General features: G+C 34.9%; 1 protein-coding gene across 3 annotated transcripts in view; it reads left to right on the plus strand.

The window, feature by feature from the left end:
- Tbpl1 (TATA-box binding protein like 1) overlaps window positions 1–20,632 on the plus strand; it is a 35,111-nt gene extending 14,479 nt beyond the window's left edge. For 2 of the 3 annotated variants that reach the window (XM_063232971.1, XM_063232972.1), the window contains exons 2-7: window positions 12,597–12,775; window positions 14,750–14,832; window positions 14,995–15,058; window positions 16,693–16,796; window positions 16,884–16,978; window positions 18,441–20,632. In XM_063232971.1, coding sequence (XP_063089041.1) covers window positions 12,641–12,775; window positions 14,750–14,832; window positions 14,995–15,058; window positions 16,693–16,796; window positions 16,884–16,978; window positions 18,441–18,520 — 561 coding nt within the window. In that variant the 5' untranslated portion in view covers window positions 12,597–12,640 and the 3' untranslated portion in view covers window positions 18,521–20,632. The remainder of the gene's footprint in view (window positions 1–12,596; window positions 12,776–14,749; window positions 14,833–14,994; window positions 15,059–16,692; window positions 16,797–16,883; window positions 16,979–18,440) is intronic. The other variant, XM_063232970.1, reaches the window with a different exon arrangement.
- Window positions 20,633–20,843: the final 211 nt, after the last annotated feature.

Raw genomic sequence — 20,843 nt, forward strand, 5'->3', positions numbered from 1 at the left:
GTGCTCTATGAGGACCAGAGTTTCTCCAGGAGAACCCACTGTACCTCAATGCTTCAATGCAATAATGCATTAACCCCTTCCTTCTCCTTCTCCACCCCTCTTATTTATGCTGGCAACTTTCCACGGGTGGAGTATCTATGCTTGTGCCATGGTGATATAATCCATTTGGCATTAAGTTGACCACCAGTTCTTAATACATAACACCTTCCATTATGATTGTGAATATCATCTTCAAGTCCAAATTTTGTTTCTTTGTTTCTGTGTTGAAACAGTGAAATTCTTAAGCTGCTGTTTAAACATTATTGAGATGGGATAGATACTAGATTTTGCATTTTTATGTTATAAAATACTTCATTTTCCCAGCCAGAACTATTTCATGACTACATAAACCACTGAATTCATCTTTCCATAAGGACTTACTCAGAAAGTCGGCATCATTTCAGTCTACCGCTACTACCTTTTAGCATTACAGATAATTTCAGACTGAAGCATAAAATACACTCCTCTTTACTGTTGTTGTATTTTTTTTAAATAGAAACTTACTGGCAGCCCTCAGATTTGTTGTTAATTTCCATAAAAATCATAATCATTTTAATGCAGGTTATTGACTTGGATACTACATGCTTACCAATCATCAGACTTGGCATTTAGATGATCATGAAGACTATCTCTGTTTAACGTAATGTTACGATGAGAGTTTTATATATCAAATAGTTTCACTTTTACTTAGGTATGTATTGAATGTTTATATGATATGAATATTATATAATCTTTTCCTTGGAAAATACGAATTCTTTTGTGACCTCATAGTGTTAATATTTTCATTTACTATACAAAAATGCTACTCTAAGGATTGACTCCTAAAGTATAAATTCTAGAGCTAAACAAAAAATGTCCCAGTGATAGAATGTGACCCTGCCAAGCCAAGTTAAAGGTTATATTCATCTGACTTACTGTCGTGCATCTAACTTCACTCCTCTACTGCCCCTTGGAACCTGATTGTGTGATTGATTGTATGTTGAGGGCAAAGTGGGAAGTTCAGCCTTTGATGATTGCTTATCTTATAGAACAAAGTAGTTCTATAATTAAAATGAAAGTTTATTATGTAATTTCTAAGACACTTTGTCTCTCCAACCCCCTTTTTTTTTGGTACCGGGATTGAACTCACAACCTTGCGCTTGCCAGGCAGGTGCCGTAAGCCACTGAGCTAATCCCCAGCAATATTGTTTCTATCTTTTATGTTAAACTCTTGGAATTTTAGAATTAGTTGCCGTATTTCAGAATATATTATCTAAATTTGTTTAGTCCTTATGACAAAATTTCAAACTTCAAGGGAGTCAACTAAAACTTTACCAAATATGTTACTGGGTTCAGGTTGTGAAAGATACCTATATTTTAAAGTTAAGGTATGTTACAGGTCACATTCTCTCTTGGATATTTTAGCATAATCTCTATGAAATAAGCATGTTAATCTCCGTAACTACTCTTACTTCACCTACAAAATTATTTTTCCTCGTGTCATCTGTTATCAGAGACATTTAGATCCACTTACATCAGCCAAGTTACCTTCAAGTATATCATACTAGTTTGTTCATTTTAATTAAAAATACAGACTTTAGTATTATTGATAGTGCGTCATTGAGTTTACCTAGAAAACAGCTAACTTTTTCTTAAAGGACCACATAGTGAACATTTTAGACTTGTCTGTCATTCGGTGTTTGTCAGCCCCACTCAGCTGTGCTGCACATTTCACTACAAAAACACACAATGTGGCCGTGTTCCAGTAAAACCTACAAAAGAGATTGCTGTAGTGTGCTGACTAGTGCCGAACCTATTGTAATATATTTTCCATCTGTTGCTCTGACCATTCTCCAGTTTTCTATTAATTCATTATATAGCTACATTATTCAGTTGTCCATGAATCCTTCAAACAGTGACAACCGTCACTTAAATGCACACGTACTGTGTGCTACAATACTGCCATACATAATCATAGTTAGTGTGTAAAAGCATCCCAGGAGGTACAGATGATACTGTCTTCATCTGCAGCGAAATGAAAACTTTAAAGTTAGGTAACTGGCCCAGTGCATACAGCTAAATGCAAACACTGCATCGAGCCCCTTCTTGTACAATTTATGCCATACTCTAAGGAGACATCAAGGGCTATTCTCTTTCTAAAAGGGAAAGAGAATGCTATGCTTTGATTAAATTTTTGAAGCCCCTTATTCAGTATTCTCAGCTACAACTTGAACATACTTGAAGTAGGAGATTCTACCTTTTTGTGGAATCAGCTTTCATTTTTGGACTTCCAGTTAGATTTTAAGGTTATTGCTTTGTTTACTGGAAAATTTTGGACATTGGAGTCTGATGAAGTTCGTCTTCAGAGCCAGGAGGTGGCGGTGTTTTCCAGGTGATGGCTTAAGGTGGCAGTTATTATAGTTGCTAAAGTAACGTTTTTGGATACAACAAGAAAGTTGGCGGCGTTGACCAGAAGACTTAAAACATAATATATTTTTGTCCACGAAATCATTGAGCAAGGGGAAAGCTGTTTTAGCTCATATGGTCCATTTTTATAGAAAGCTAGAAATGCTATTTCCTAAAAATAGGACAGCTATAGATTTGAACTTACTAGGAGGTAATATTTGACAAATCAAACTTATATTAGGCATTTACTTGAGAAAGAAGACAAAATACTTTATTAATGTCTTAATTTTAGGCCTGGGTAGTGGGCAAGTTACTTTCATTTAAAATAGAAATAACTTTATTTTTCGTATAATAAAACTAATAAGTATTTGACACTTTAAATATTCATTATTAGACTTGACTAAAAAATATAAAGTTTGGGGAGGGGCCAGAGTCACTCTGATGTGCTAAGTCTCTGAATAGAATAATTGTTAATATTTTGGCAGCTGTACGTATTTAAGTGCATTTATAGACACATAAGCCAAAATGAACTCATGAAAATTAGGTAATTTTCCTTACTCTAAAAGACAATATTGTCTAAAATATCTAAATTTGCATTTTTATATTTCATTAAAATATATTTACTAGTGTTTTAAATGAGACTGTGCTGGACCTAAGCCAGTCTCCTAGGCTGTACTTAAGCCAGACTATAGGTTGTCTATTAACAAGATTTGTGTACACAGTTGGTTTCTCGAGACAGTTGTGTACCCTTTAACTGAAATTCCGTATATGTATATGTATCATTTACATTATTTGGCTAGCCACTGTCAGATTACCTTCTGTAGAATTTCTTTGTGCTATATTATAAGAGAATGCTGGGTTACTCACACCTTTGCACCAGTTTGTTATTTGCTGATATAAATAAATTGTATCTTATTCTTTTAAGTTAACATCTCCTCAATTACTGATAAGCTTTAAAAACTTGCATTTCTAGAAACAAGGACTTCTAAATAAATAAACCCAAGAAAAATGTCGATAGAAATTAAAATGTCTTGGACTCGAGGCATAATGAAAATATGTGTCTCACTTCAGTTATGGTCTGGTACAATAGCCTTAAATGTTCCTAAAAGAAAAACAGTAAAAACCTAAGTATTAAACATTCAACTTAAATACTTTCCAGCATAAGAAATAAGAATAGAATAAATTTATAAAAGAAAGAAATGTTAAAAATACACAAATAATTTAAGAAATCAAGAGGATCAACTAGTGGTAGTTCTCTGAAGTGACTTTCCAAAGTAGGAAAAACTTTGGAAAAGATTGAGAAGAACAAAAAGAAATAAATGATACTAGGGAAAAGAGAATGTACTATAGTAGCGAGTTTAAAAGATTATTAAGAGACCATAAGGACTAATATGCCTGGTCAATTTAAAGATTAAGAAGAAATAGGAAATTTGCTAGGAAAACAGCAAAACTGACTCGAAATAGAAGACATCAGTTGTCTTTAAAAATTGAATTGGTCCTTTAAATATCTGTTAAACAAGAAACAGAACCACATGATTCTCTAGAAAGTAGGGATAAAGATGTGATTTGGAAGAGATAACATGGGGGAAATGTCACTTGTAGTGTTTATTTTTGAAGCTGACTATAGATGTACATTGTTCTATTTTTGCCCTTTTGTATATCTTAAATGTTTCATGTGTAGTGCTAATAGTTGCCAGATCTGAGAGTTTTCTGAGTTTAAATGTCATTGCTAAATACTGGGGAGTTTTTGTGGAGCTGCTTAAACACATTCCTTGTGGAGCTTTACAAATTTAAAAAACATATAAGTTTACTTATTATGTCACCATTTTCATGGATATTCTGTTAAAAGGCTCTCAGGAAAGAAATTGTCTGTTAGCTCTTTCTCATTCATGTGAAAGTAATGGAAGCTTTTGAAGTAATGTTCCCTGCTTGGCATAACAAAATTTTTCCATGACTAAAATAAAAAGAAAGCGTTTCAGTTTCTAGGTATATGACATTTCATGTAGCTGTAAGGTTGAAACGTTGAATTTTTATAGCATTGATTTGCCATATAATAATTGAGCATCTACTCTTTGCCAGATGCAGTGCTGAGCCGTTAGGCCTGTAGCCCCAGGATCATCACCCAAAATTTTTGAAAAGCACATTATGGCGGGTGTACAACACCCACATTTATTTTTTAGAAACATTTCTGTTGATGAATTACTAATTTTAATTTTATGAGCTTTATTAAACACTGTATATACTTAACAAGAAAATAAAATATCAAAATATTAAAATTTTTTGTAACATGTTTAGAATAAACATCAACATTTTCACTTTCAACTGTTTAACCTGCTTACCAGATCTAAAAAATAACAGCAGAAATAAATTCTTGTGTGAACTACAGTGAAAATACAAACAAAACTCTACCACAGAAATAACCTTTGCTTCAGTTATCACACCTAAGGCAGTCTTCTTCGCACATGATAACAGGGAGTTGCATGCCCAGGTCTCACACTGACAGCGAATGTCAGCTTTCCTTTCCTGTTATGCAGGCCTTACTTAGCGCCTCTCTGTCTTCCTCTTTTGGAGAAGCTTCCTATTATGTTGCACAATGCCCGCTTAACAGGAAAATGAAATAACAGCAGAAATAAATTCCTGTGTGTACCTCAGAAAATACAAATGAAGTTGTACTACAGAAATTATCTTCAGTTATCACACCTCAGACAGTTTTCATCCATGAGAACAGTGTCACTGCTTTGTTTCACTGTCATCTTTGCTGGGACATACTTGGCATCTTGCTGGTCTTGTTTTCTTAGTTTCTTGTAATGTTTCAGTTGTCTGTTCACCAGTCTGCTCCAGAATTCTTTTTGAGAAGTTTTTTGGCAGATGCATACTGTTCTTCCTCTGTTGTAATTGATCATTTATCAATTCTAGTCCTAATTCTTTTAAGAAAATTTTCCCTGATATTTTGCGCTTGTTATTTTCTTTGAAAACTGTATGTCTGACATGCTTAGAATTGAGCAAAACACAACCATTGGTCCGTGCTTTGTGTTTTGAATGACATCATAGTTACTGCATTTGTGTTGAAGATTCACTATCAGTGTTTGTTTGTTTTGAGATGGTCTGGCGTGTAGCACAGGCTGACCTTGAACTCACTGGATCCTCCTGCCTCATCCTCATAAGTACTGGGATTATGGTATACACCACCGTACTGGTTTCACTGTCAGTCTTATCATCATAGTCAATAATTTCATTACTACCTTTTTTTTCTTCACCAATAGTAGGCCAGTGTTATGTTCTCTGAAATCCAAAGATTGTAATATAAATTTCTGTATTGTGAACTTACAACATTTTTTCAGGAATATCACCTTTGTTGTTACAAAGACTTCCTATGTTGATCAACTGGTGTTCTTATAGCAAATGTAACATCAGTGGGTAACTAGTAAACCAATTGTTGAATGTAACATTTGTGTTGTTTTTTCAAATAGGTCCAAAAAGTCTGATCATAACATCTATAGTTTATTATTACATGAATAAAAACCTGATGGCTGAGTTCCAGAATAAATTCTAAATCCAAGGTGTAAAATATCAGCACATCTACCAGGGCATATGTTTTTATTCTGTATTTGGATGATTTATTTGGCATTTATTGCCAAAATCAACAACCACGAAATGATGAAACTAGTTTTTTAATTGTCATGTATTCGGACTGTGTACAAATTGCTTGACAGTTCAAACCAAAGCTTTCAAAACATGAGTGAATGCAGCCAAATTGCTGGATTATTTTTTTTTTCTCAGCCGTCTTTTTGTTGTCAAAACATAGGCAGTTTTGAAGGAAACTAAATCTCTTGAGTGTCATTATTGTTCTAAAAATCTCAGTGCCACATCTGTCACTTCTCCATAATCCTTTAGATTCTGAGGATTAGAATAGAGTTCTGCTGTGAAGGCTTTCAGTTGAGGTAATGAGGTGTCATGATAAATATATTTTTGAGCATTACTATTGATGGTTATCAAATATTTTACTTGTATTTCATTATTAGCATATTTCCAAATATCTTGTAACGTATCATCCAGTACAGTGTGTAATATTCAATCAGAATGTCGCCTTCTGTCCAGTAGGTTTACCCCTGGCAAGACATTTTCCAGCCTATTTCTAACTTTGGGTTGTTGGCCATTTTGTAGCATTTTGACTATGCCTGAATCTATTTACATTAGTGTTTTCTTCTTTATCTGAATTGAGGTCTTCTTTCTCATTTCTCTATCTGTTGTGTCTTGCTAACTTTGGTTTATGTAATCTAAGACGCTGGTACCCCTGTTGCTTGATGACTCACTTTCAGCCCCCTCCCAAAGTTGTAGTAGCAGATTTTTATGCACTGTTGTATTTAATTGGGCTAATTCTACATGAAAAATCAGAAGAAAATCAAAACATTTTAATAAAACACATATACACAAAAAAATGTACTGTGGTACATATGTGAGTAAAACCCACCCATTTACACTTCGACACATGTGCGCACACCTTGCCATTATTGTCCCAACTAGGTAAGCACAGAGATTGCTTCCTGTATTCCCCCAGTGCAGCTACTGAGATAGATGCACAGCTGGCCACCCTTATGCTCAAGTACATACTTCCATTTAAAAAGTATGTTATGGATGTCTGTGGCCCTGAGTGAGGAACTGAGTTATAGACCCTTACGACATGGTTTTTGACTTCAAAAAGCCTGCCACATAATAGAGGAAGTCACCAGATGTTTAATTATAGGTACTATAACAGAGGCAGTTTGGAACATTTCTTCCCTATGGAAGTTAGTTTCTACCATCTTTTCCATAGCTGTTTGTTTTTATGGGGAACTTTTTTTTTCTTCTGTTTTGCAATGCAGATTAAACCCCGCCAGGACTTTCACATGGAATACAGCTCCATCTTTTTTTTTTTTTTTTTAGACAAGGTTTTAAGTCACTAAGTTGCTCCAGCTATGCTAAAAACTCCATCCTCCTATCTTAGCTTCCCATAGTGCTGGAATTCCAGACATGCACCACTGTCCCTGGCTTATTATTTCAGTTTAAACAAAAGTTACATGCGTGCATATTTTCAGGAATTGTTTAAGCATTTTTAATTACTAATACTCATGCAGACCTTTTTAACCCACTACATGGTTTACACTTAAAACTAGAGAGTAATAGGCCCTGAGAAGCTTTGTAGAAATTGAAATTACTCTTTTACTGGATTACTATTCTAATTAGCCTGTTAAAAAAGGAACATATGTATACTTTTAAGGAGTAAGTCTTTGTTAATATGCATTACTAATCTCTGTTTTAAGATTTGCAAAAGTATCTTTTTCATACTTCTGGAGAAAAGGGAGGTCTTGCTGTTGGGTGCCTCTTTTTTACAGTGCTCTTTTCCTCTTGCGTCTTCGATTCAGAATGTTTTGTTGAAGCCTATTTGCTGGGTTATTTGTCTGGAATATGATCAGGTGATAAATTAGGATGAACTATATCCATAACTTCATTTTTAGAGTTTAAGTTGCCAAAATATAGAAACACTTGTCAATTTTGAATTAAATTCAAGGCTTCTTTGTACTCACGAAGATTTCCTTTATCCTTCTTTTTTGTCTTGTTTTTACCCTAATATTGGCCTTCAGGCAATTCAGTAGTTTAAAATTCAAAATAGTAAATCTGCATCAACTTGTTTTAACCTGCTTCATAAAATTTTATATATATATATATATATGAGTAAATTTGGGATAGTGAGACCAAGTCAAAAAAAAAAAAGTAAATTTGGTCAATACAAAGGAGCTCCCTTAGGTGTTTGGATTTTGTAATTTATCCTTGAGAGATATGCAGCAGAGATTAGGTTGGGCTACGGTATACTCAGTGTAATGGGAGTTGATTTTTTTTGTTGTTTGTCTAACGTACATGAGATCTGGAATTAGGAAGCGCAGGGATAGTAAGGAGGTTGACACACCCGGAACTGTGACACACCCCGAACTGTACTTTTATCCAGCTGTTCTGCTACTTTCAGCTCGTTATCTCATGGTCCCAAATGGCAACCTGAAAGCTAGCACTCATGTCTCATGACACTCCAGGCAGCCAGAATGAAGGAGAGAAAGGCAAAGAAGTCTTTGCTGGCCTAGTTCATTGCTCTAAGCAAGTGTCCCAGAAAACAATAACCATTTCATGTTTTGCTGACAAAAACATAGTCATGTGGCCACTCAACTAAATCTTTTTTTTTTTTTAATTTTATTTAAGGAGAAAAGAAAAAAAAAAGTAGGGAAAGGGTACAAGTTATACAGATTTACAGAAAAAAAATGAACAGTAGGAAATCACTAGTTAATGGATTACATATTGTCATCTTAGAAATAATTGTTCAAGTCACAAAATTAAAGCTTGTAAAGTGGACATTCCATCAATAATACTGCAAACAGTTCTGTTCATTGATCCAATAAAACTCTGTGATATCATTTTCTATCTTATACACTTAAATATACATGCAGTTATATAGTTTGGAGCACTTTCTTTTCCTCTCTTTTGTACCATGACTATTACACATTTTGGATTTCATTGCTCCCACGGTTCTTATTACTTTTTTGGAAGAGAGTAAAACCAAATGTGACATAACAGAACAGAATCGGTCAAGTCAAAAGGGTGGACATAATAGATAATATAAAAACATAATACAAGGTGATCAACAATGGTTACCCTAATGCCTCCCGCTATCTCTAATAGAATTGCCTATATCGTTAGTTATAATACAATTGAACAAAACAGTAAAGAATAAAACCGACAAAACCAAAACACTGGAGACATTGTAGGTCTTCAAAAGTAGATAAAAGTCAACAAGAATGGGCGTCATAATGAATCTCATCTTCACAGCTGATGCCTAAACTTTCGAACCTGATACTATCCAGCAAAACATAATAGGGGAACATCAGTTAAAAACCAGATGGTGAGAGTAATACAGGGCTTTAAATCAAGGTAATGAAAAGTCAAAGTGGGTTACTATAATATATCCTGCTATTTTTTTCCTTTAATTAAAAGGATAAAGATAGAAAAGTAAATAATAGAGTGGAGATTGAGATAAAAGAGGGCATAACAACGAAACAGCGCAGATCAAAACATAACCATTTAAGCAGAATAGTGTTTCACCACCAGATAATCCTAACCTAAAAGTAGTTACCATATTGTCTCTTTCTTTGAAATCCTTGAGTACAACTTCGTATACTGTAGCATTAAGTATATCAAAACAATGTAAACCCATTCAAGAGAATGACAGCATTACAGAGTATTTAGAATCGACTAACAGAAAATGAACAATGGTTTCTGTATAATCTCCTTGTCTTTAAAAGGTTTTTGCTTATACTATTGTACATAATAAAATCCAATACGATACAGCCTATTTAGACCATTGGAGACAGAAGGACAAAAGCTAGATGAGACTTCAAAACAAGATGATACTAAATCAGTATTACCTATTAAGATGTGATTTTCTCCAAAATAGCTGTTCCTATCATCCAATCTTCTCTGCCTCATTTCTATTGAGCTCTTTTTCTGTCAGTAGCTGTCAGTTTGTCTTCTTTATTTTGTTCTCTGCTCCATTCGTTGTGGCCTCTCTGCCATTATTTCTGGATTCTTTGTATTTTTCTTTTTTTAGAATATCCTGCAATACTCTCTGTAGAGTTGAATTGGTGGTTGCAAATTCCCCCAGTTCCTCTTTATCCTGGAAGCACCTTGTTTTTCCATCAATTTCCAGGGACAGTTGTGCAGGATATCTCAATCTTGGCTGGAGATTATTATCTTTCAAAGCTTGAATTATTTCCCCCCACGCTCTTCGTGATTTGATGGTTTGTGCAGAGAAATCCACTGTAATTCTGATGGGTGTTCCCTTGTAAGTGGTCTGTTTCTTGTCTCTGACAGCTTTTAATATTCTGTTCTTGTATTGAATTTCTGGAATTTTTTTTATTATATGCCTGGGTGTTGCTCTGTTTGGGTTGTAGGTAGCTGGGGTCCTGTATGCCTCATACATCTGAGTATCTTTACCTTTTGCTAAATTAGGAAAATTCTCCTGGATTATTTCTGTGAGTAGCTTTTGTAGTTCACTTGTTTGTGTCCCTACTTCTTCTTTTATGTTCTTAATCCTTAAGTTATGGATCCTCTTATCATCTTCTTGTCTTTGTATTATTGCTGTTTGTTTCTTTGTTATTTTTAAGAAGTTTTTCATTTCATTCTCCCATATTACAAGTCTGCCCTCCAGTTCAGATAGTCTGTCCTTAGTTTCTTTCAAGCTGTTATGCCAGTCTTCGATAGACTTCTTAGTATCTTGGTAGTCTCTTTGAACCTGCTTCAAATCTTTTGCCAGAGACCTAAAAACTACTGTGTTGCTGTCACATTTGCACTAAGCCAGGCGTTTGTGTTCTGGTCATTAGGAAGAGGATTCCAGGTGTTGGGGTAACAACTAAGAGACTCCACCTCATAACTTTTTTCATCGTTTTTATAGGAAACTAGCAGAATGTGTTTTGGTCTCCAGACAACTTAATTGTGTTACAGTATAATCATGGGAAGCAGGACTTAGAAATCTGTTCTGCCTTTACTTCATGAATGACCACTGCCACTTATTGTTATGATTTCCTAGATACATGTGCTGTGTACCTTACATACATGACTGTTAATACTTTTAAGTGTGTCTGGAACCCAGACAGCTGCATTTTTAGCACTGAGTTCTGCACTGAGGTATACCAGGCCCCTGTCATACGTTATTTTATGTGCTGATCACAGCATCGTTCTGGTAGGCTCTATGTATTCCATGCTACAACTGAGAATAGAGGCACAGTCCCCATTGCCACCTCTGTCCTGCTCTTGGACATTAAATGACTTGAGGCAGATTTAATGCATGCAAAAAACAAAATAACTTGGAAATTAAAGGGAAGGTAAGATTGTAAGAGTGAGAAAATATGAATTTAGGGTGTAATTGATAAACAATTGAATATTGTGTGGTCTTAGAGGTGTAATGTCTTGGTTACTTTATGAAAAACTACAAGGCAAAAGAATGAGAGAATTTTTATGATCTTGACATCATTGTTTTTGTCCTATAATTTAAATGCTTATTAGAGTGTTTTTATATTGTGGCTACAAGGAGGACTCTTAAAGATAATTACTCTGCATTGTTTCTGTTTTCTGATTTGTATTGGGGAGGAACGGGTTTGGTAAGCGAAATTACTGTTGTTTACTTTTTAAGATATGAAAAAAGCATAGGAAAAAAATTTTAGATGTATGTAGGTCATGTACTTAATATAACCTAGGGTTTGAGTGGCTGTGGGTCACATACTGTAACCCTAGCACTGGGAGGCTGAGGCAGAATCTCAGATTCAAGCCTCATCTTCCAACTTAGTGATTTAGTGAGACCCTATCTCAAAATAAAAAATTTTGAAAAGGACAGGGGATGTGGCTCAGTATGAAAACTTTAGGTTCAATTCCTAGTGCTTAAAAGCAAATGGAGAAGAGGTGATTGTTTATACAAATGTTCTAGGAGTCTTAAAAAATATATTTTAGAAGATTCTGAGATGGATAAAAATTGTATTTGTTAGGTGTCTCCCTGTTCACACAAGCTTGTGAACTCTTTGAGGACAGTGTACTTTGCTTTATTTCTTTTTTCTTCCAATATCCTCTGAATTTTGAAATCATTCAATAACTGAATAATGAATGAATAACTGGGAAATGGGAAAAAAATTTAAATGTATAACTAATACTTTGTGTTAAATTTTAAATAAATCGGTTACTCTGCCTAGAAACAGGTCAACCTTTGATAGCTGCAGCAAGTTTGTGAGGTATTAGTAAATTCACTAAGTCTACAAAGTCTAGCGCTTGGACGTACTGTGTTTGGGGACTTGCCGTAACTGTACACCGAAACGTAATGATCGCAAAGGCGGGTAGCAGGAGATAAGTCTGGCACATTCTTGCCATGTGAAGATTGCTTATTAAGTTGAGAAATGAAAGGTCCAGATTTTGAGGGATGTCATGTGGCATGTTACTTTCTTAAAGGACATTTTCAGTTGTGAGAAAAAAGACATGATTGGATTTTGAAGCATTTTAAAAATAGATTTATTCCTTACGTTTTTATGTCAAAATTTGTGAAAAATAAATCAAAAGAATATTCAATTTTAATGATTTTTCGTGTGTGTGTATGTTTTGTTTCTCAGGATGTGAACTTCGTGGCGGGAAGCTAAGTTTTTAAACTACCCCAATGGATGCAGACAGTGATGTTGCATTGGACATTTTAATTACAAATGTAGTCTGTGTTTTTAGAACAAGATGCCATTTGAACTTAAGGAAGATTGCTTTGGAGGGAGCAAATGTCATTTATAAGCGTGATGTTGGAGTAAGTATCTGAATTTGTTCCTGGTCTTAATTTATACTGCTGTGACTGACACTAAAATATATTTATCCTGCGGACACTTTATGGGTGCCTAGTTTGAGTTGGTTGTACCAAGTACAGAAGTGATCCCTGCATGTCCTCACTGTGTACGCTTCCTCTTACGGAGGTGACATATTGGAGGGGAAAACTTATCTGAGTCCTCAGAGAACTAACTCATTGTTAGGAATTCATGTTATTATTTCCTCAATTCTTTCGAAGTGAGGGAAGGGACCTATGCATGGTTTTCATGTATATTTATTCAAATATGATTATACTTGACTGATGCCCTAATATACTATGATTTTGTTAATTGTCATACGCCTTGTACTTAGCCAAGATAAGTGGTTTTTATTTATCGGTTAGCTAAAAAAATGCATATATATTTTTTTTCAAAACTCAATCTGGGTATTTAAAATTTTAGTTTTTTTAATCTGTAATACTTAATCTTATTAAAGTAGTAATAATGCCTTAGTGTTTTGAGATGAACACAAATGACAGTGACTATTACTGGATTTTTATAAACTAAAGGTTGATAAATACATGTTTATACATCCTGTTACAAAAATTAGCAATATATTTGAAGGTTATATTAAGTTTTATAAATCAGGTTCCTGTGTATACATAGGCAAGATGTTATAAGTTCTTAGTACTAGAAATCAAATTATAATGAATTCAGTTAAAATTTTCATTGATCCACAGTTAAAGATTTTCAAGCTTATCAATAATACCATTTTCTCTTTAAAAAGGAAAAAAGAATAAACGTGTGTTAAAAATTTTGAAAGGAAAACGGCAAACACTGCATTTGGAAAGGAAGCTTGATGTGGAAAGGAAGTAGGTTTTTTAGGAAGCTTGACTGAAAACTCTTGAGTTGATGGACAAGTTTGTGGTGAGAGACAGTTACATGCAGGATAGAGCCAATCCAGTGTTTCTCACTCACTTAGGTGTGGAGTTTTATGTATTTTAGTTAAAATGTCATCTTGATCTTTTGCAAATTTAAGACTCCTCAGCTTTCACAGTACTTTACTTTAATATGGCATATGACAGTAAAAAAAGAAATCGAAATGTAACAAGGTTTAAGGAGAACCATTGAATTCATTCTCACATTGTTTTATCTGATGAGCATTTATCTCTTTTTTACATATAATAAGCATGTAATAAATGTTTCCATAAATGAAAAATTGCAGTGAAAATTTAAGTTCCTAGAGTATCTTAGACCATAGTCCTTGACCTCTTTATTCTGTAGGTATTTTCATTTTCAACCCATAGTTTAAACTACTTTTCATCTCTAAGGAATTTGAAATTACATCTCCAGTTCAAACATTTCTCCTGAATTTGAGATTCCCATGTGGAACTTTAAGTATATGAGAGGCATCTCAGCTCGCAATATAATGGAATGTAGTCAGGGTACCCTGAAACAGAACAAAGCGGGACTAGGAATTAGGGAGTGATAAGGGATGACGATTTTCATGGGATAGTCAGAAAGAGATTCTCCCTGTGGAAGTGCCATCTGGTAAGAGACCCAATAAATGAGAATATGAAATGGAGACTGTTTCAGATGAGAGTAGCAGCTGCTGCTAGGCTCCTGATGCATGGACAAGTTTGTCTTGTGTGAGGATCTATGCAAATTCCAATGATGCGCCTGAAGTAGAATGAGAAGTGAAATATTTATATACTTGTAGTTTATTGGTCCCCAGATACATTGTTGAGAGCTTTATGTAGACTTCGATTTTTAATTAATTAAAAGTTCTTGGGGATTAACTTTGTCATTTGTGCTGATTGTTGAATTTGATTTCAGAATGGGTAACTTGGAGAACAGTTAGTTATATGGGTAGGCTTGGAGTGGTATTTAGACGTTACATGGTCACATAGAACAGAACCATATGTGAAAAATAATACTTACGAAGTAATCAAATTGGTTTTGTTTCCCCTCCCCCCCAGAAAGTATTAATGAAGCTTAGAAAACCTAGAATTACAGCTACAATTTGGTCCTCAGGAAAAATTATTTGCACTGGAGCAACAAGGTAAAATTATCTGAATTTTTAATTTTTATTTTTTCCTTTTCTCTCCATAGAAAAGACATTTCTTAGACTGAAAGTAAAACTATATGTAACATTTACTGTGTTCCTCAGTACAAAATTTACTTCCTGTGTAACTGATAATCTTTCTCTTTCTTTCAAACATAGTGAAGAAGAAGCTAAATTTGGTGCCAGGCGTTTAGCCCGCAGTCTGCAGAAACTAGGTTTTCAGGTAACATTTTCACTATCTAACTATAAATATTCAAGAGTTTATTTTTGTAAAATTAAAATTTTTAATTTGCTAGCTAAAGAAACTATTATAGGAATTCTTATGATTGAGCTTTTTCTGGTGTTTCTGGCTTTTCAGTATCAAAATTGAGTAGCAAAACTTGGACATAAGGGTATATATAAAATTTCTTGGATTTCCCCAAATTTCTTTCTTATAAATAAACTTGTGCCTTTTCAGCTTCTTACACTCATCCTCCCAAAAGTTTTTTATTATTTCAGAAATGCCAGGTTAGAGTATTGAGCATGCTGAGCATGCTGAGCTCTGTGGACAGGGACATGAAGAACGGCAAGCTCCCAAGCTACCGTTTAATGCGACTGTCGCTGGCAAGTCCACGTTTTCACATAATTGTTCAGCACAGCTTCTAATGAAATTATGATGGATTTGCTAGGTCACTTGCAAGTGTTGATGAAAAAGAAAGATGAAATTTGAAATTTGGTCCTTGAAAGATAGATTCAGACATGATGAGTTGCAAGTTCTTACATGAAAAAAGTGATTATTGCTGACAAGTCAGTCTCTTCAAATATTTTGTTCAGCAAAGCTTTGAATAAATTATTACAGGGCTCAGGGATATGCAAGGCCCTGGGTTCGATCCCTAGCACCACTAAATAAATAAATAATTACAGTAGACTTGCTAGGTCACTTGTAAATTGTAATTGAAAGAGAAAGATGACATGTGGTCCTCTAAGAGATAAGCCAAGCTCTTTGGGATTTGTATGTTGTATAAACTGTGGGAAAAGTGATGGAAAGTTAAGTGTGTCTCAAATGACTTCAGTCTAGGAAGTCAGAGAACTGAACCTGCTGGTCTTGGCACTTGAAGCTAGTGTAGAGAGCCTTGAGAGACAACTGTGATGTGATGTATGTGTTAGTATCTGGTGCTTTGGCTTTCTACTGCTTTGGGCAAGTACTGAGTTGGAAGACAGATAATAGAGAATTCTGATTTTTAGGAAAAATATTGGAAAAGATAACAAAGTAATTCAAGATCTCAGTTGGAATGGCTAAAGTTATTATTGTTAAGGGAACATTATTTTCAGCCTTGAAACTTCTTAACACCAGAAATGTTGTCCCAAAAAAGCATGATTAATTAAAAGTATAGTATTATCACTTTACCCACCCCAAGGAAAAACAAACATCTAACTAAACTTAGTTCACTTTGTTGAATATGAGAAAACATCTGATCTTTGGAGCCCAATGTATATTCTCTAATTGGCTGTGTAAAGTGACAACTTTTCCTTTTGACTTTTCTAGAACCGTATTTTGATTTTCTTGGTAATTTTTTGAGGCAGTTTTTATATATTACACATTAAAATCAATATACTTAAGATTAAAAAACCCAGATGAAGTGTACAGTTTTCATCATGAAAATACTTCAAGTTTCACTATTTTAGTGAAGTTTTTGACCTTTTTTCATTGAATTTTAGCTTTTCATACTTGCCAGCTTGCATTACTAGATCTATGCATAAGAGAATGTTTTTGTCTTGTTTGCTTTTATTCAAGAAATTAAATTTTCATAAGGATTGCCATAATGAGCAGATTTTTTATTTCAAAATAATTCATTAAGTTTTACTTCTCTCCTAAAGGTAATATTTACAGATTTTAAGGTTGTTAACGTTTTGGCAGTTTGTAATATGCCCTTTGAAATCCGTTTGCCAGAATTTACAAAGAACAATAGACCTCATGCCAGGTAGGTCTTTAATCAAGATGACTTGTCAAATTTGAAATTATCAGTCAGGCTGTAAATATTTATATTAATTGTGGCTTTTTAATACAGTTATGAACCTGAACTTCATCCTGCTGTGTGTTACCGGATAAAATCCCTAAGAGCTACATTACAGATCTTTTCAACAGGAAGTATCACAGTGACAGGTAATCTGTGCTACTGAAACCAAATTTGTCTGTTATGGGGTTAGTGATATAAGACACCCCCATACCAAGATAGAAGTAATACCTACATTGTTCCCTTCAGTTACGTGTGCCCTTAAAGGGATAGGTGCTTTGAATTTTTTAGCACTGTAGATTAGTTTTACCTGCTTATGTACTGTTTGTGTTTCTTATCTATAATGTGCTATTTTGCCTTTGTCTTTCATTCTTGGTTATCTTGTGAGGTTCATCTGTATTCTTTTGTGTAGATCACTCACTCATGGTTGTGTAATACCCAATGTAAATGACATCTCCATAGGCATTTGAGTAATTTTCAGTTTGGAGCTATTAAAAATATTCTAGTGTATCCAGATGTGGTTGTGCATGGCTGTAATCTCAGTTTTGTACTCTTGTAGGCTAAAGAAGTGTAAGTTCAAGCTGAACTTGAGCAACTTAGCAACTTTAGTGAGGCCTTGGCTCAAAATTAAAAATAAAAAAGGGGTTGGGGGGTTGGGGATGTAGTTCATTGCAAAGGCTCTGGGTTCAACATCTAATACTACCAAATTTTTTTCATACCTTTAGCTTGCATAGTAATGATTATAAAAAGTTATGATACCTTTTTTTTTTTTTTTTTTTTTTTGTCTGTTTGAGACAGGGTCTCATTATGTAGCTGCTCTAAAGCTTTTCATGGGCACATGATTAGGGGTAGGAGAAGTCAGGCAGCAGAACTCGAGGTGTTACAGTTTACAACATAGGCTTATAGACAGGAGCTGTCGGCAGAAGTTCAAGTTGCTGTTTTCAGGAGAGACAGGTCATAGAGTGAACCAGAGTGGAGAGGCATTTTTCTCCTTTCTGCAATGGACCACAGGTGATATTTTTAAAAAGTCGTGACCGATTTATATGGATTTATTCATTAGTAGCATCACTTTGTGCTCTTCCCAATCACTGACCTGGATAATCTCTTGAGGATAAAATAGCCAGATGAGTAATAAATGATCTTCAGGGCATTTTAGACCATCTAGTGTAAAATCACTGAAAATTTCGCAGCTGCATTATTTTATCCTGCTGGGTTTCCTCAAACTCCTCTGAGCCATAGCTGTAGTCTAGCCAAAAGCCTGACAACAGTGAGCAAGGAGACAGTGGATGACTGGCCCCATTTGTCCTCTTCCCTGGGTGTACTGTAGTGCTTTGTGTTCCTCTTTGTGGAAGTGTCATTTTAAATATACTGATGCCCTAAAAGAGTGAACAATATTTTGCATTTCATATTGTTCAGAAAAAAGATCATGTTCCTTGGTTTTTATTATGATTACATGCATCCTTACATACATGTCGTTTTTAGTTTTTTTCTTTTCTTTTCTTTGCAAGCAGTCATCTTGGTATTCTGAGCCAGGCGAATGTTTTCACTGTGGGAAAGTTGTTTTTCCTGGTGCTCCCTTTCTCAGCCCTTCTTACTTCTTGTTCATTACAGGGCCCAATGTGAAGGCTGTGGCTACTGCTGTGGAACAGATTTACCCATTTGTGTTTGAAAGCAGGAAAGAAATTTTATAACTCATCGCTTACATTGGTTAGGATCTCTAACTGAGCACCTTTTCAAACCTGCTGCACATTGGACTCAAAAGGAAAACTGGACCAACAGTAATTGAGGAAATAGACTCTTTTATTCACTCATGGCTACAGTGTAAGCACCAGTCCCTTTGGATTTTATTTCAATCTTCGCTGTAATATAAAAAGAAAGTTTACAAGACATGACGTTGCTGCTTTTATAAGAGGACATTCTATTTATTTTCGCAGTAATTCTCATGTCCCCATAAGCAGAGCTGTCACAGTGTGCACTACTTTCAATTGATTTATTGTCGTCATTGTTATTTTTTCCAGTTTGAGCTAATGTGTTTCATTTATGAATAGTCTTTTACATTTTTGTATGCTGAATATGGGCACCAAAGAACCTGTAAAAGTTACCTTTTCAATTGAATGTGCACAAATAAAACTTTGGAAAAAGCTCTCTCTTCAAATCTATTCTGTAACTTTTACTCCCCATTTTCTATTTTAACAAAAATTGTGTTCATAATTCTTTTTTTAATCTATGCAAGATTAGACTTTGGCTAAAATGTGTTGGCTTCTTTTTGAAGTGTATTTTGTATATATATATAAATGCTACATGTGTATAGTATCTTTTCATGCTCTGTTACCAAATATAGAAATTTCCTTCTTGAAATTAGAAATAAAAACGTGTATATAAGCTCTAGGGAACTGGGATAGAACTTTATAGATAAAGGATAATGTTTTATGTTGCTAATTTAATATGATAGGAAATGTTAAATAACTTTTAAAAGTTAAGAATTGTAGTTCTAAAGAGAGAAGCCTCTCACCCCACTTGATGGGTGTGAGAAAGAAGCGGTGATAGGTTGCTCCTGTACATCCCTTTGTTATTCTGGAAAGACTCGGCTCTCCGTGTAGGGAAGTGGTCAGAGTTCTTGGGTGATTAACCTTAGGTCAGAGTCCGAAGAGCCTCCAGAAGTTGATGACATTGTGCTGTTTTATCAAGAAGTGCCCACAGACTGCCACTGTGCCACAGTGTAATTAACATACAGTTCGACTTGAATTTGAAAGCCATTTTCCAGGATATATGTTTCCCCTTCCTGTGTGTTATTTAATGGAGCTAAACATGACTACTTCTTGTATGGGATTGCTGCTCGCAGTGTGTATCATAAATATGCGTGGATAAGCGCGGCCTTGGCTCCTGCGAGAGCCCTGCAGCACTAACACGGCGAGCAGCAGTTGTGTGCCACTGCTTGTGTGCAGGAGTTTGCTGTAGCCACAGTGACTTCACCTAGAAACATAGCCTGTGTAGGGGCGGATTAGCTTCTTAGGGAAACTTAACTAGGCAGTATTCAACACAATCTTCCATGAAAACCTGAATTACCAAAATGTTTTGAAAAGTAAAAACTTGTAACATTTAAACCTCTGTATTTAGAACATTTTCCTTATCATAGTATAAAATGTTGAAAACCTAACTTAAGCACTGCACTCAACAGTACCTATTGTTTCTTTTTATCTGTTTCTTAGAGCTTCCCCCAGCCTGCCTGTCCCTCAAAAGAAGGAGGTAAAGGCTAACTTTTACACATTCTTGTGAAAAATTTAAGTGTGACTGTTAGATTTTTATTGTTTGTTTCACACTTGTGTTTATTTGTCTCATTTTTAAGATCAGTAGGAGAGCTATACCCATAAATACAGAGGATAAAAATAAATAAAACAGTTATAGGCAGACTTTTAAAACTGAGCTTTTTCCATTTAGTTTTAATTGACAGTAACAAGGTGAACTGTTTTGCAGTGTTCACAAAAAATATAGAGACAATAGGGGGAAAGAAACATAATTATATAGCCAAGGTACAGATCCAGATAATGTAACATTTTCAGTATTCAGAAGACTTGAAAACTGGTCGGTAGCTCATGGAAATGCTTCATGTGAAAGGGGAGAAAAGATATCGTAATTGGGGCTACATTCAGCTACTGCATGAGCACCCCTGACGGTGTCCATGGGTAATCCTCTAACCAGAACAAAGCTGGGAAGATATGGGTGTGTTTGATGTCTTCTGCTGGCTTTCCACAAGTACTGTAAATCTTTTTTATAAATAAAAACTGTGAATATATACATATAAATTGTAAGCATTCTCCCCTTTTTATTTTTGCAAATCAGCTTCATGCGGTGTGGGGAAGGGATGGATATTGGGTGAAAATTAGTTTGAAGACAAAATTGTTCAATTGCATATGTAGAATAATTTTAAAAATACATAAGAGGCAGCTGAGGGTTTAGCTCCCTAGCATAAACACCTGCCTGGCGAGCGTGAGGTCGTAAGTTCGGTCCCCGGTA

The sequence above is a fragment of the Cavia porcellus genome, unplaced genomic scaffold, assembly GCF_034190915.1.
Source record: "Cavia porcellus strain 051 isolate PalLab524CR breed Dunkin Hartley unplaced genomic scaffold, mCavPor4.1 scaffold_22, whole genome shotgun sequence".
Classification (NCBI taxonomy): Eukaryota; Metazoa; Chordata; class Mammalia; order Rodentia; family Caviidae; genus Cavia; species Cavia porcellus.